The 16,189-nt window shown below is 40.4% G+C and overlaps 2 protein-coding genes and 1 long non-coding RNA gene across 4 annotated transcripts; 1 reads left to right on the top strand and 2 right to left on the bottom strand.

Annotated features, from left to right (window-relative positions):
* The first annotated feature begins 1,424 nt into the window (after positions 1–1,424).
* Positions 1,425–16,158, top strand: LOC113682408 (protein SLC31A2). 2 transcript variants are annotated; one of them, XM_089204523.1, is made up of 4 exons: positions 1,425–1,599; positions 14,656–14,725; positions 15,352–15,565; positions 15,882–16,158. In XM_089204523.1, exons 1-4 carry the CDS (start codon positions 1,594–1,596, stop codon positions 16,138–16,140), a joined length of 549 nt encoding a protein of 182 aa, XP_089060649.1. In that variant the 5' UTR covers positions 1,425–1,593; the 3' UTR covers positions 16,141–16,158. The 2 variants fall into 2 exon arrangements, with proteins under 2 accessions (XP_089060649.1, XP_089060648.1); XM_089204522.1 differs by lacking the exon at positions 1,425–1,599 and adding an exon at positions 12,759–12,951.
* On the bottom strand, positions 4,457–8,197 carry LOC113682406 (gamma-butyrobetaine dioxygenase). Its single transcript, XM_089204520.1, has 4 exons — positions 7,279–8,197; positions 6,556–6,661; positions 5,788–5,990; positions 4,457–5,235 (listed from the first exon to the last, which is right to left on the bottom strand). The coding sequence occupies exons 1-4, from the start codon at positions 7,938–7,940 to the stop codon at positions 4,899–4,901; spliced, it is 1,308 nt and encodes a 435-aa protein (XP_089060646.1). The 5' UTR covers positions 7,941–8,197; the 3' UTR covers positions 4,457–4,898.
* On the bottom strand, positions 9,864–11,422 carry LOC149047275 (uncharacterized). Its single transcript, XR_016186038.1, has 2 exons — positions 11,398–11,422; positions 9,864–10,061 (listed from the first exon to the last, which is right to left on the bottom strand). It is a non-coding gene; the product is annotated as an uncharacterized LOC149047275 (long non-coding RNA).
* Positions 16,159–16,189: the final 31 nt, after the last annotated feature.

Raw genomic sequence — 16,189 nt, forward strand, 5'->3', positions numbered from 1 at the left:
AATCTCATAACGTCGAACATCATCGCCAATTACATATAGGAAAACAAGCCTTTCTTAGTCATAGTCTGCGATTTAGTTGCGAAATACACAAGGTGTTATTAAAATTATATTTCAATTTCAATTTTTCGTCAATACTATGGTTTTTGTTTGAAAGGAAAGTTAAAAGTGTAATTTGAGATGATAGGGAAATATTTTCGAGCTGTTTTGTTGACAATTCTCCATAAAGTCAATTTTGGATGACAAAAATTGGCCACCTTTTCCCAGTCGGAACAATGTTATGCTGAGCTAAAACAACTTTTTAGTCCAACAGTTATTTACAAATTAGAAATGATAGGCAATAATTTGAACTATTAGTTCTTTTGATACCGTTAAATCACTTGAAGAACCTCGAGGAACCTGAATGAAAGAATATGGCCTCGCCTCTTCAGATTTGCTTAAAAGATGAGGAATGAATGGACATTGGACTTAAGAGACGGACAGTCTCAACAGGTATTCCTAGAAGAAAAATTTATCCTTTAATTTGCTGTAATATATTTCTTGTAATTATCAAATGTTGTTATGGAAATATAAAAATACAAACATGCATTCACAAACATGTCCTTCAATAACTAAATCCGTCATTGAAGCCATTCTTAGAAAACGAAATGCAAAAATTAGGAGCAAACCAGAAACTAAAATCTGGAATCTTTTGCGTTTTGGAATCCGGAATCTGCTGGGGTAGAATCCGGAATCCAGCACCTGGAATCCGGAATCCACGGCGTAGAATCCAGAATCTAATATTGTCCTGGATTACCTTACATGGGACGAAAGGTCTTCGTGGCCGTTCATAAGGATGTCACGCAACGCTTTCACCCTACGCGCCCCCCCCCCCCTGTTTTGACGTCATTTGTGATCTACTACTGAAAAACGCACCGTAACCTATTCGATGAGTGGAAATGGGTATTAAGATATAGCTTCGGACCCGGAAAGTCATCGTGTTTTCGAGAAAGGGACTCCTTACTCGGTTTTTTGTATTCATTTAGGACCTGAGATCTAGCCGGCGAATCTACCCTTCTCCCACCCGCTGTCTCTCAAAAAGGGACCTTAATAATTATTTTTTGTTTGTTCGTTTTTTTTAACTTCTTCCTCTTCTTTTATTTTCCACGTGAAATATCACATACGGAAAAATTTAAATGAGATTTTTTTTGCAAGAGGGACAACAAGAAGAGATTAGAGGCTAATTTTTAAGAAAATATTAAAACCGTTCAAATTTTCCATAAGTTTGGCTCACTAATCGCGCTTATATAGTAAACACGTGAAAGTCTTTTAACAGAGACTGAGCAAAGCCGGGTCCATGCTCTGACTGACGCCTTTGCCTTTGATTGACAATTAAGTTTCACGACATGGAAATTATTTTTTGTGTCAGCTGTCACTGGTTTTCCGTATTTTGTTGCTACATCAATTACCGGTGTGAAATATTCTGCTTTTGCCACTCGCTCTGTTTAGACTTCGTTAGCGCGAGCTAAGCTGCATCTGCACGTCGCGGCTAAATTTTATTATTTCCTACTAAAGCCTAAAGGATCACTGACAGGATCGTTAAAGTTTTAGCGTAGAATGCAGGTAAGTACAGAAACTGGTGATTAAACTGTACTGGTTTTAAATTAAACAAAGTCAACCTCTGCTGGCAGCTTTCGATTTTCGTCGGCGTATATTTTCTTCTGTCGTATAGGGAGGAACCCTTTTAATGTGATCTCGCCTCATTCACTCTTTTCTCCGAAAACTATAAAAAAAAATCAGTAAGTTCTAGGCGAGCTAGATCTCTTCAATTTCAACCAAGATTTCCTTCTTTCCTTCCTTCCAATCATGGCCCAGTTGTATAGAAGACAAGACGATCTAAGATCGTAAGTCGGGCTACAGGTAGACGCGCTGTTACAAGTGTTGACCACTCACGGTGCGCAGTGGTTCTAAAAGAAATACAGAGGTACCATGGTCCTAGTTTATGGGCGTGGTGTAAAATTTTTTCACCCCTGAGAGGCACCAATTCTACAACAACACACTGTCACATATTTTTGGTGCAATACCCTGACAGGTGTCCCAGAGGCTTCTGCTGCTGTGGACCTTTTGAGGCTGAACAGCCCAAGAGGTACTAAACCCGCCCTTTTTAACCTCTAAAAGCTTTGATGAGCACCTCAGTCTCTTTCTAACAAAGTGTAGTCAAAACGGGTCAATTTTTCGGTGTTTGTTCAAGCGTGAAATATTCAACTTTGTCTAGACAAACTGTCGCGCTTCATCATTTACAGTTATGGAAAATCCATTCTGTCAAGCACCGACTTTAATTTGAACGCGTGAGAAGGCTATACAAACGACATTAGACAGGATTTGGTGGAAAATAAATCTTGATTAAAAGTAGTATGTACGTGCAGAAACATGAACACGGTAAATTGACGGTATGGACACAAACTTGCATGTTTCATGCTTGAACAAATACGTAAAAGCTGAATACTGTAAACAAAAATACTCCCTGTAGCACGTTTGAAATTTCGAAACTTTTCACTTGTTTACGTTTCCAGAAAGCTTTTAAAACGGCAGCCGGCTGTTATTTTGAATCCTGAAGATAATACCGGAAAACGATGTAGATCGGAGTATTCAGTCATGATTGCTTACAGGGCTGATAACTGACTTATCTCTCAGACTGATAAAAGAAATGATAATCGAGTGACACTGCCATCTGCCGAAAAAATGATTACGTTTTTAAAGATTCCCGCTTTCAAATATTCCCCATTTTGAAGATTCCCGCTTTTAGAGATTCCCCGTTTTAAAGATTCCCGCTTTTAAAGATTTTCCGTTTTAAAGATTCCCGCTTTTAAAGATTTTCCGTTTTAAAGATTCCCGCTTTTAAAGATTCCCCGTTTTAAAGATTCCCGCTTTTAAAGATTCCCGCTTTTATAGATTCTAGTGAGACCTTCGCTAAATCATTTGATTCTTTTGCTATTTTGAGTTCGCGGACCAACCCGTTTCGAAATATACGCTCATTACACAAGCCATCTTTTAGAGTGGGTCTACCGCGAACGGTGTGTGAGTCTGTATGCTTGAGCGTTTCTGGAAATAAAAGCAGGTTTATTCATATTAATTACCTGGCTCAATGTAAATTTGGCAGTAATAAACCTGATCTCGAACAAAATATCAAGAATCAATCTATAAGACGAAGTTTGATTAATTCTCTTTTTCGAAGGCTTCGACGAAACGACGACTTTTACCCCTGCTTTGGAGGAAATAAGGGGCTGGAATGAGGGGGTGCGTTAAAGCTCCCAACATTAAAATACAATCAAATCTCTCTCTTGGAAACTCTTGTTAGTTGAACCATCTGCTTGTGGAAATTATTCCTGTAAGCAGACGCTAAAGAAAGAGTGTTATGTCGGACTCTTGATGATGTCATACGAACGGACAATTTGCTTTCCCGCGGGCAAACAGAGATTTGAACAAACCGATCTCCAATGTTCTGTTGCTGTCTCAAAGGTCACAGACACAACTATGTCGTTTGCAATTGTGATCTACTGCAATTACTTGATCCCCGGTTGTTTCTGTTTTTTGTGCTACAAATAGGTATCATTTGGTGTGTTCCGGCGTGTTCCGATGTTCTGGCGTGTTAGGGTGTGTTCCGATTTTCTGGCGTGTTCCGGTGTGTTCTGATGTTCCGGTATTCCAGCGTTCCTCTCTTACTGTGTCCCAGTATTCTTAATTTTAGTACATGCCGCAGGCTGTAAACCACATCACAGGTGACCTTAACTCCCTATGAGAGGCTAAATAAACAATAACCTCTATTTGGCGCGAAAATATGCACTGTTGTTTTCCCGCAGACATTACTTGTTTGAAGATGCAAACAATTTTTCTGTGAGCTTCGAGGAACAGATAATGTCGAAGAACAAATATACGAGCAATTTTTTCGCGCAGAGTAAAGGCGAGTTTGTTTTTTTTATCTTTTTTTCGGTTGCTGCTCCAAATGAAGGTCTTAAATATATTCAGGCAATGGTTACTTTCCAAACCTCTTCGTCTCTTAAAACAAGATATCTGTCATTCCGCATCTTCTGGTTAGGCATCTGTTCTTGCGACTTCTGAGCTCATTATTTTCATATCAAAATATGAATCAATCCATTATAAACCAAATCAAACCAGGACTAAAATTAAAGACCTCGTTCAGCACCAGTTCTTCCAGCTCTGACTCGCCATATTTATATCACAATGCATTCTACCCCATTCTAAAGCCAATCAAACCGGCTATGTTCTGGCTAAGCATAAGTTCTTACAACCTCTGATCCCGCTATATATATGACACGATGCATTCTACCCCCATTACAAACCAAACCAGGACTAAATAAAATTTTACAACTCTACACGGAAGAAAAATTATTCTATAGTCCTCTGGAATTTGACTGATAATAACAAGCTTTATGGTTTAATCCGATAGGTAATTCTCTCCTTGCTGTCATACCTTTTATTATATATTCAGTAGGGGGAATTTCATCCTCCAGACAAGTTTGTCTATTTTTATCATCTATTTGATGGGTAACGTATTGATATCATAAGAACTTACATGTTTCAATTTTATCTTTTTGGAGATAAATGAAAAGGCAACGAGGAAAACGGCTTCCGGTCCAACTACTACTATTTCTTGTACGAAATTCACGAAAAGCCACATGCATTCAGTGTGTTGACTTCAGCGAAGTAAGTTGAAATATTTCTTAATAATATTTCACATCGAAACACGAGTTATTACCTAAAAATCCCGTAAATAATCGAAATGAGTTTATTTCCTTTTATCGGAAAGGGCTGCAGAATGACTTATTATTGTTTTAGTTCACCTCGATCATGTTTCAAGGGCCATTCATGTGTGTTTTACCTTCAAGAAGATGTAGTATGCTTTAGTACGATAGCGGAATATTCAGCTTTTTCGCCAGCACTCTCATACGAGAATACATGATATCCCAATCCAAGTAAATGCCGCGAAGGAACCGACTTTGTCCCCCTTGGACAGTAAACGCCGATCTCCCATGCAACACGCGACTGTTGTTGAAGGTGATCATATCCCCAGGGACCATTTTGTGCTCTATTTGATTGGCCGGTTCTCTTAACATCTTGCCCAGAGTAAGATAAGCTTCGTAAAGTTGAACAGTCTCCTCAGGGGTGGAGTTGAGCACGACAGAGTCTCGCACGTGGTTGTTGTAAGCAAAACGCACAATTTGGCCGTTCTTGTCCAACCTGAGACAAAAATGTGACATAAAAGCAATCAGTTCTTGTATGTTGTCGGGTAAAGCGCTTGGCCATAGGGCCATAGGGAATGTTGAAAGTAATCCGGGATTGTTTTTAGTTATGCTTTACTTCGCTCTGTGATTGGTCCAGAAAATTCGCTCCACTTTTCCAACCAAACAGAAGCAAAACTAACACCAATCACGTCTTGGTCGTCCGCGTTTTCCCGCTCTTTATGCAGTATGGATGTTTTACTTGGGTTTGGTTTTGCGATACTCACTCGAAAAACGCTTCATGAACTCTACCGTTGCATAGTCGACTTAAATGTCCTTGCTCAATCAACTGAGATCCCGCCGGGTTGTATAAAAGAAAGGCGTTAGCAAACGCGAGGGAACAAGTCACAAGTTGTTTCACTTTTGCATCTGACTGGGAGAGAAAGTGGCTCTAACTCCGTAGACCAATTACAGAGAATAGAAGAGCAAATCAAAAACGCTTCCGGATTTACTTTGGACATTCAATTGAACTTAACTCCACAATAATGTTCATGAGTAGTAACTGACTTACTCAATCATGTGTCGAGAAAATTTGTAGTGAAAATCTCCAAACATGTCCTTTCCAATGTCAACAAACTGCATTCGCGTCTTTGTCAGGATATCAAACTTTTTGCGATCTTTATTTCGCAGCTTCTGTGAAACGAAGAAGCCATCTACAAACTGGTTTGCTCCGCCTGTACCAGTGGCTTGTTCAATGCAGTGCAACATCTGAACCTAAAACAGAGAAGATTACTGTCAGAGGTGCTATAAGCGTAATTCAAAGAGCAACATTTTTTTCATTGATTACACAATACATCTCTTTATACATTTTATCTTAAAAGAAAAAGCAGAGTTTGTTAGGACTCGAACAGAGGGGTTCTTGCTCTTAAATCTACAACAGCTGGGATGTAATAGCCTTGAATCAGATATTTTAGACCTGTGTCACATGAAAAAGGTCTGGGAAGGGGGAGGAAGCACAGGACACAGGCCAGGTCACATGACTTGGACATGTGACCCTAACAGCAACCAGTACTTTGGCCCTACCTACTAGAAAAAATTAATGGTCTGGAGCTTTCAGACAAATCCAGCAAAAATGGGAACCCTCTTTCACACATTATAAACAAAAAGACAAAAACAAGGTCACTTCCGGTGGGACACATAGACAATATCATTTTACAATTTTATTGGGTAGTTTTTGTCTTGCTATTTGGATTAAAATTAATGTACCAGTAAGTAAAACAGATATAATCCAAGGGTTCCCAAGGCTCCAGACCTTCATGAAGAAACTTAGTACACTTACCCCTGGTATATAATCATAGTAAGGCAGGTCAATATGCAATGGCAAAAAGTTTGAAGTATATGCTAAGTTATTTGCTTCATATTTTGTTTTCACATCAAAATAATGCCTGCAGGTAAAAAGAAAAAATGTTCTTGATTTCTACAGAATTAACCCTCCTTAACAGTTGACAAGAGTTATGAATTTTCTTAACTACAAAAACAAGTGATCCGTATTATACACGGATTCTATTGTTTTTCAAGTACGTCCTAATTTGCATACTTTAAAAACACAACGAAGAAAGTTAAATAATTTACTAATGAAACATTTTCAGTTTCGATCCCTAGACACGTCGACACAACAAAGAAAGTAATAAAAGCCTCGCAGTAATTTGTCTTTATTAGCTTGAGTTAAATAATCTACCAATGAAACATTTTCAATTTCGATCCATGAATAAATTTAGTAGAGTATTTAAGAAACAACCGACGAGATAAACATCACGATCGTACCGTATTACTGTAATCACAAGCGACCAGAAACTCGAAATGGCAACGAAACTTACCACTGCGAAACGTCAGTTGTAGGAAGAATTAACGTGTTTTTTTCTGTGAAAACTTTTTTTTGTGAAAAATTTGGTCAAAAATCGGGGTGCGTATTATATATGGGCGCGTATTATACACGGGTAAATACAGTAGTTACATGTAACCTAGTGTAGGAAAATAATGAAAAACAATAATAACTACATACCCATAGTGAGTTGTCTTAAAATATCCAACCCTATCACAGAGTTTTTCTGCTTGTTCCACCTCCAGAGGGGTGTTAACCACCAAAGCAATTCCTACACTGTGTAAGATTTTGAGCCAATCGAAAAGTGCACCATCGTCCTCCATGAGGTCCTTAAAATCGAGCTTAGGAACTTTTCCCTGCAGTGTTTCAGCATTCCAAAACTCTACCCCCTCCTTATTAAGATTAGGGAGCATAACGCTGCTTGGATCATCCTTCGCGTCGACCAGTCGACGAGAGTGCAGCCAGTCTGAGTCAAATACACTGACATGTCCGTCGGGCCACGCAATGACTATCTCTTTCCCATCTAACCTCACATCGTAGTTCTCCGGTAAAATTTTCGGATCTAACTTGCCCACAGTGTCAAATGATCGCTGGTAGGCAGATTCGTGGAAGCACTCCGAGCACTGGCAGTTATCGCGGAGGTACGCAAAAGGATAGCGATTCATGGAGTTGTTATTCCATGTTACGTGTAGCATACCACCTTCTGCTTTCTTCTCGAGTTTCTGGACAAGAAATCTGGAAGCTGTGATATTCGCAGCTTCAACTGCCGTCGACATCGGGCTTAATAGCCCACATCGTATGATAAGGGGTGTCCTAAAAAGTTGCCTAACAAAACGAGACATTTTTTTTTCTAGGTTTCGTGCATCATTGCACAACTATACTAACCAGAATACCTTGCGGTTACTACCAAGGTTTTCGTAGCCGTTCAACTCTCATATACCGGGTTCTGAAATAACTAATAATTAACTGATAGATATAGCAGAAGGGTAAAGTGAGTGGGTACAGAGGATCAGTGAACAGTGGGCACAGCGGACCAGTGAGTACAGAGGACCAGAAGAACAGTGGGAACAGAGCAATAGTCTTTATCGAAGGGTAAAGTGAGTGGGTACAGGGGATCAGTGAACAGTGGGCACAGCGGACCAGTGAGTACAGAGGACCAGAGGAACAGTGGGAACAGAGGAATAGTGGGAACAGAGGAATAGTGGGAACAGAGGAATAGTGGGAACAGAGGAATAGTGGGAACAGAGGAATAATGGGAACAAAGGAATAGTGGGAACAGAGGAATAGTGGGAACAGAGGAATAGTGGGAACAGAGGACCAGTGGACCAGTGGAACAGTGGGCACAGAGGACTAGAGGAACAGTGAGAACAGAGGACCAGTGGGTACAGAGGACCAGTGGGTACAGAGGACCAAAGGACCAGTGGGTACAGAGGACCAGAGGAACAGTGGGAACCGAGGACCAGATGACCAGTGGGCACAGAGGATCTGAGGACCAGTGGGTACAGAGGACCAGTGGGTACAGAGGGCCAGAGGATCAGTGGGATCAGAGGACCAGTGGGTACAGAGGACCAGAGAAAAAGTGGGAACAGAGGACATGAAGGCACCAGATGGGACAGTGCTAGAAGACACCCAAAATTGTTGAAATCCTATGGCTGCATTTAGAGTTATTCATATAAGGTAGCAAATCATTTTCCAACTCTGAATCTTGTGTTTCTGTACTGTAAGAATATTATTTAATGTTTTTTCCTTTCAGTCACAAGTCTAAAAGGCTAAGTTTAGAAGTAGGGCAAAATTTTTTTCTTATGCAAAATGCGAAAAATATAAGGCTTTTCTAATTACTGCATCATATTCTCCTAGAGTTTAAGTGTTGAAGTTTTTTCAGACTTGTTGTAAAATATGTTTTATTTTATAATCTCAATAAGGATGCTACAAACTGCCACCTTTGTTCCAGTCAAAGCAACTTAGCTATACCTTTTCCACTTAACAAGCAATTTATTTGATTACAAACAAAGCTATTCCTCATTAATAACCAAATTATATAATAATTAAAAGCTTTCTCTTTTTCATAATAAATCCCTAATCAGAACTTAAATCATACTTTTCTCCTTGAATATCTCAAATTGACACACTTTAGAATTGTTACATATCAGCTGGTAACTTCTTATACAACGATCACTTTATGACACTCATCTCTATTGTTTGAATGTGCCATTGCAATCTGTAGCCAGGATTTCCCTGAGAGAATTCAAAGTTACAACAGAAGCCTATAAGTTCTCAGTGAAAATTTTTGTCTAAGGTAGCAGAGGGTAATAAATATTCCCTCTCACAGAAAAATCTTCCTAGTAGATATTCCATAACCTTATGATTTGACCCTTTCACTCCTCGTGGGAGTAATATGAATGCTCACAACACCAAAGCATTCAAAATTCACACAAATTATCAACTAAGGGATTGAGTTTGATTGGCCACCAAATTTTCAGATCCTAAACTACATGTAAAGAATGGCAAAGCAGTTTTATTAATAGTAGACAAAAGCTTTGTGTTCTGTCACCTAAGCCAAATCAATATAATCATCCTCTGGATCAATATGGTGTTCCTGGCAGAGTTGAGCCTTCTGTGGGTGCTTGTCTAGGAATTTATTCAAAAGTTCCTCTGTACCCTCTGTTCTTCTGGTCCTCTGTGCCCACTGTTCCTCTGTTCCCACTGTTCCTCTGCTCCTCTGTACCCACTGGTCCTCTGTACCCACTGGTCCTCTGTACCCACTGGTCCTCTGTACCCACTGTTCCTCTGGTCTCACTGTTCCTCTGGTTCTCTGTACCCACTGGTCCTCTGTACCCACTGTTCCTCTGGTCCTTTGTACCCACTGGTCCCTTGTACCCACTGGTCCTCTGTACTAACTGTTCCACTGGTCCTCTGTGCCCACTGTTCCTCTGGTCCTCTGTTCCTCTGGTCCTCTGTTCCCACTGTTCCACTGGTCCTCTGTAACCATTGTTCCTCTGGTCCTCTGTACCCATTGTTCCTCTGTTCCTCTGTTCTCACTGTTCCTCTGGTCCTCTATGCCCACTGTTCCACTGGTCCTCTGACCCACTATTCCACTGGTCCTCTGCACCCATTGTGCCACTAGTCCACAGTGCCCACTGTTCCTCTGGTCCTTTATGCTCACTGTTCACTGATCCTCTGTACCCACTTACTTTACCCTCCTGTTACACCTATTGGGTAGTCTCTCATATACTGGGTTCTGAAATAATATTAGAGATGAGTGTCATAAAGTGATCGTTGTATAAGAAGTTACCAGCTGATATGTAACAATTCTAAAGTGTGTCAATTTGAGATATTCAAGGAGAAAAGTATGATTTAAGTTCTGATTAGGGATTTATTATGAAAAAGAGAAAGTTTTTAATTATTATATAATTTAGTTATTAATGAGGAATAGCTTTGTTTGTAATCAAATAAATTGCTTGTTAAGTGGAAAAGGTATAGCTAAGTTGCTTTGACTGGAACAAAGGTGGCAGTTTGTAGCATCCTTATTGAGATTATAAAATAAAACATATTTTACAACAAGTCTGAAAAAACTTCAACACTTAAACTCTAGGAGAATATGATGCAGTAATTAGAAAAGCCTTATATTTTTCGCATTTTGCATAAGAAAAAAATTTTGCCCTACTTCTAAACTTAGCCTTTTAGACTTGTGACTGAAAGGAAAACACATTAAATAATATTCTTACAGTACAGAAACACAAGGTTCAGAGTTGGAAAATGATTTGCTACCTTATATGAATAACTCTAAATGCAGCCATGGGATTTCAACAATTTTGGGTGTCTTCTAGCACTGTCCCATCTGGTGCCTTCATGTCCTCTGTTCCCACTTTTTCTCTGGTCCTCTGTACCCACTGGTCCTCTGATCCCACTGATCCTCTGGTCCTCTGTTCCCACTGGTCCTCTGTGCCCACTGGTCATCTGGTCCTCTGTTCCCACTGTTCCTCTGGTCCTCTGTACCCACTGGTCCACTGGTCCTCTGGTCCTCTGTACCCACTGGTCCTCTGGGCCCACTGTTCCTCTGGTCCTCTGTACCCACTGGTCCTCTGTTCTCACTGTTCCTCTGGTCCTCTGTGCCCACTGTTCCACTGGTCCTCTGTTCCCACTACTCCTCTGGTTCCTCTGGTCCTCTGTACTCACTGGTCTGCTGTGCCCACTGTTCACTGATCCTCTGTACCCACTCACTTTACCCTTTGATAAAGACTATCGCTCTGTTCCCACTGTTCCCCTGGTCTTCTGTACCCACTAGTCCTCTTTGCCCACTGGTCCTCTGGTCCTCTGTTCCCACTGTTCCTCTGGTCCTCTGTACCCACTGGTCCTTTGGTCCTCTGTACCCACTGATCCTCTGGGCCTACTGTTCCTCTGGTCCTCTGTACCCACTGATCCTCTGGGCCCACTGTTCCTCTGGTTCTCTGTACCCACTGGTCCTCTGTTCTCACTGTTCCTCTGGTCCTCTGTGCCCACTATTCCTCTGTTCCCACTGTTCCTCTGGTCCTCTGTACTCACTGGTCCGCTGTGCCCACTGTTCACTGATCCTCTGTACCCACTCACTTTACCCTTTGATAAAGACTATTGCTCTGATCTCACTGTTTCTCTGGTCCTCTGTACTCACTGGTCCGTTCTGCCCATTGTTCACTGATCCTCTGTACCCACTCACTTTACCCTTCTGCTATATCTATCAGTTAATTATTAGTTATTTCAGAACCCGGTATATGAGAGACTACCCAAAGGATATCACGCAACACTTTCCCCCTACGCCACCCCCCCCCCCCCTGTTTTGACGTAATTTGTGATCTATTTCTGAAATAACGCACCGTAACATAGAGTCTACTCGATGAGTGGAATTGGGTATTAATATATAGATTTAGCCAAGCCTAAAAGCGGAGCTCGCATTTCTTTTCCCGTACGTCTCAAGGGCACAACGCCTTGCCCCGGCCAGGACTAGAACCCGGGTCGTCCGACTCGGAGCCCAGTGCACTGACCATTGATCTACTGGACAAAGCCGTGGTGTTGGCGTGCCCGCGGTACAGTTGACCACGCATGTTAAAAGTAGCGCCTTGTACGGTCGTACGGTCGTACATCCAAATTTTTTCGGCTTGATGGGTTACTACTATTTTGTACTACTATTTTGTATAATTATTGGGCTACGCGAGCTCCGCTAAGATATAACTTCGGATCTGAAAAGTTATCGTGTTTTCGAAAAATAGATCCCTTACTCGGCTTCTTGTATTTATTTAGGACCCGAGATCTAGCCTACGAATCTACCCTTCTCTCACCCGCTGTCCCTCAAAAAGGGACCCTAATAATTATTTTTGTTTTTTCGTTTTTTTTTACTTCTTCCTCTTTTTTTGTTTTCCTCGTGAAATATCACATACGGAAAACTTTAATGGGATCTCTTTTGAAAGAATATTAAGGATTAGAGGCAAATTTTCAAGAATATATCAAAACCGTTCAAATTTTCCATAATTTTGGCTCACTAATCGCGCTGGTCTTTTATCGGTTCATACAGTAAACATGTGAAAGTCTTTTTCTGGTCAGAGACTGAGCAAAGCCGGGTCTTTGCTCTGACTGACGCCTTTGCCTTTGATTGACAATTAAGTTTCACGACATGGAAATTATTTTTTGTGTCAGCTGTCAATGGTTTTCCGTGTTTTGTTGCTACACCTGTTACCGGTGTGAAATATTCCACTTTTGCCACTCGCTCTGTTTAAACTTCGTTAGCACGAGCTGAGCCGCATCTGCACGTCGCGGCTAAATTTTATTATTTCCTACTAAAGCTCACTGACAGGATCGCTAAAGTTTTAGCGTAGAATGCAGGTAAGTACAGAAACTGGTGATTAAACTGTACTGGTTTTAAATTAAACAAAGTCAACCTCTGCTGGCAGCTTTCGATTTTCGTCGGCGTATATTTTCTTCTGTCGTATAGTGAGGGACCCTTTAAACGTGATTTCGCCTTACTCACTCTTTTCTCCGAAAGCTATTTTAAAAAAATCAGTGAGAGATTTCGTTCTTTCCTTCCTTCCAATCATGGCCCAGTTGTATAGTAGATAATTTAAGGACTTTGGTCGGTTCGTCTCGGTAACTAAAATAAAATCTCAGATAAGGAAAACAATCGCGCTGAAATTACTTCTTAAATTACGCATACTTTCAAGGATCAAAATTCGTTTGGTGCCGAAATCATTTGCAGAGGTTCTGAGCCACTCTGGATTGAAGGCATTGAGAATAAACAGTTTTGTTTTGATCAACACTGAATTAAAGTTATAATATTTTTTATTTCTTTTTTCAGGAAATAATAGCAGGTTTATTCATATTAATTACCTGGCTCAATGTAAATTTGGCAGTAATAAATCTGATCTCGAACAAAAATATTAAGAATCTATCTATAAGACGAAGTTTGGTTAATTTTCTTTTTCGAAAGGCTTCGATGAAACGACGACTTTTACCCCTTTCGATTTAGTCGGGTTTTGCTTGATTTGCTCAGGCACTTGATAGAGGATATACTAGACCGCTGTTCTCGCATTCTACAGGAAGCAGAGGGAGAAATTAAGAAAACAGTCTTCTAAAATAGCGATTCGTTCGGGCGAAATATTATTGTCAGGCAACAATATAATTGTATCACTCCCACAAATTCGCCCATCAAAACGTTCGCAAAAGACAACTGCGGAACATCAGATTTACATTTGATATTGAGACTGAGAGAAACTGTAACAGTATTGAGGAACTGATTATGGAATAAATAATGCCTTATCTGCCATGGAGTGGTTAAGAAATGTCTCAGGGTCTTCGAAAAAAAGTTTTTAGTGGTATGTTAATCAACAGTATTGTAAAGAAAATCATTTAAAGGGAGCTATTGACACAAATAACTTTTTAGTATGCAAAATTCTAAAAGAAATTATGGGAACAATGGTTTCATCTCTTTAAATCGCAGTTTATTTGCGTAGTTGCCCTATTCAAGATTGTTGTCATGAAGACCATAATACCTATCAGCTCTTTTTTCGCCTTAAATAAGCAAGTGTCAAAGTACAAACATTACAGTTAAAGATAAGCTAGGAGATTGTTGCATAGCATAGAAAAGACATTTTTTTATTTAACTGCCACTATCGCTGTCCTCTGGTAAAAACTTGCAATTTTTCATAGGCTAATCATCGCCCTGTCTTTCTCCATGGCTCCCTCTCTCCCCCATCCTCTATCTCCCTTCCACCCGCAACAAGCACGTTTTCATGGCCTATCAGGTTTCACAGCGCCTCTTACGAACTTATGTTGCGTTTATAGTTATTACGCCATTAAAAAAATCTACACCGATGTTCCCATGATGTTTTTCCTCACGAATGATTTGAAGGGAAAGCCCTTCGGGAACGAAATTGTTTTCTGACTAATCGTGCTTCCTGTTGAAACGGGAATTGTCCTGCAATCTTCCAAGAAAGCGTGATGAGATTTCGATGAGTTTTAGGCAAACAAGATAAAGGCGTTGACTTATTCAGTCATCAAAAATTTAATTTTTTCTCCAATCGCGTCCTTTAGGATAATGTGTTTCATTTGAGGACCGAAGGAACACTCTTACTTCAAGACTGGAAGCTTAATTCAATCGAAGGTATGATAGCCTTTTACGCAGTCTTCTTTCACAATGTTTGAGTGGTTAACTTCTCAAACCGTAAAGATCTGATCTAAATTACGTGGCGTTTGATGACACGTGACAAACTGACCCTTGAAAGACCAGATGAATAAAGGAGTAAGTTTCTAAAGAAATTGTGGTGCTGCGTCGGTGGGAGAGTATAGCAGGTAATGTAGTGTTAACAACTGAGTTGAAAACGTAAATTAGCCACCGTAAAGGGTAAAAAAGCTGACGTTTCGAGCGTTATCCCTTTGTCAGAGCGATTGCGAAGGGCTAACGCTCGAAACGTCAGCTTTTTTACCCTTTACGGTGAGTAATTTACGTTTTCAAATCAATTTTTAACACCACATTACTTGAAAGACCAGAGGTGGCCAATTGCAAAAAATACCAATGATCACATAAAATCATCAGTTCTCTAACAGACAAACAAACAAACGCTTACTGGGTGCCATGCGCCGAAAAAAGACTCAGACTTGAGCCCAGTCCGAGTCAGAGAGTAAAACCTTGTTCGTTCTTGTTGATTACTTCTGCGCAGTCAAAGTCTCAGGAAATATTGTTTCTGACAGTTTTTTCGGTGTTAATGAGTTTTCACCTTTCTGTTTCAGTTCTTATAGGAGCTTTTTTCGTCACAGTTCTAGTTGCTACTCTATACGAGGGCCTCAAAATATTCAGGCAATGGCTGGTTTGCAGACCTCTCCGTCTCTTATTCAAAGACATCTGTCATTCAACGTCAACAAGTTTAGATGTTACAGATCCTGAGGACGCATGTAGCAATAAAGAAACCCTACAACAACTATTTGTTAGATTCCCGAACAGGAGGTGAGCATGACTTTCTTTCTTGATCACTTGTCATCGAAAGTTTTATCTGTCCTTCATTGAAAATAAATACATACACATAAAACAGGAACAGACAACGTGATTAGCGAACCTGGCCGATTGAGAAAATAAAAACCAGAAACAGAACGAATACGCCGTTGTTAACGCTTCCTCTTGCTTAAATATAGCTACGGAAACATGCCCCTGGCAGCGCCTCCTCACTCCTCCTCCCTCCTCATGAGAGAACATCATTGAGTCCTAACGATTACGAGCGTTTGATTCACGTCAGTGACCTTCTTCCCTTTTTTTTTCTTTGCAGCCAAAGATGGAGAATTAAGATTCACACATTGCAGGCGTGTCTTCACACGCTACAAGTGCTAGTGGGATATGTGCTGATGTTAATAGTTATGACGTATAATGTTTGGCTTGGGGTTGCAGTGGTTGCTGGGGCAGGAGTTGGGTATATGGCTTTCTCAGCTATTTTCCCCGATGACTTGAGGCTCCGAAAGATTGAAGACCATGAAAAAGCTTTAGATCTAAATGAGCTTTCATGTCAAAGAAATCTTTTGTCACAGTAATAAAGGAAATGCGCCTTACTCGTTTGACATTCACTTTACTAACACTCAG

The sequence above is a fragment of the Pocillopora damicornis genome, chromosome 4, assembly GCF_964200805.1.
Source record: "Pocillopora damicornis chromosome 4, jaPocDami1.2, whole genome shotgun sequence".
Taxonomy (NCBI): domain Eukaryota; kingdom Metazoa; phylum Cnidaria; class Anthozoa; order Scleractinia; family Pocilloporidae; genus Pocillopora; species Pocillopora damicornis.

Excerpts from the sequence above, each read along its gene's own strand:
- LOC113682408 (XM_089204523.1), top strand. Across the intron at positions 14,726-15,351 it reads GAAGCTTAATTCAATCGAAG|TTCTTATAGGAGCTTTTTTC; the intron begins GTATGATAGCCT and ends TTTCTGTTTCAG. Across the intron at positions 15,566-15,881 it reads GTTAGATTCCCGAACAGGAG|CCAAAGATGGAGAATTAAGA; the intron begins GTGAGCATGACT and ends TTTTCTTTGCAG.
- LOC113682406 (XM_089204520.1), bottom strand. The coding sequence starts at position 7,940 with ATGTCTCGTTTTGTTAGGCAACTTTTTAGGACACCCCTTATCATACGA. Across the intron at positions 6,662-7,278 it reads TTTAAGACAACTCACTATGG|GCATTATTTTGATGTGAAAA; the intron begins GTATGTAGTTAT and ends TTTTACCTGCAG. Across the intron at positions 5,991-6,555 it reads ACTATGATTATATACCAGGG|GTTCAGATGTTGCACTGCAT; the intron begins GTAAGTGTACTA and ends TCTCTGTTTTAG.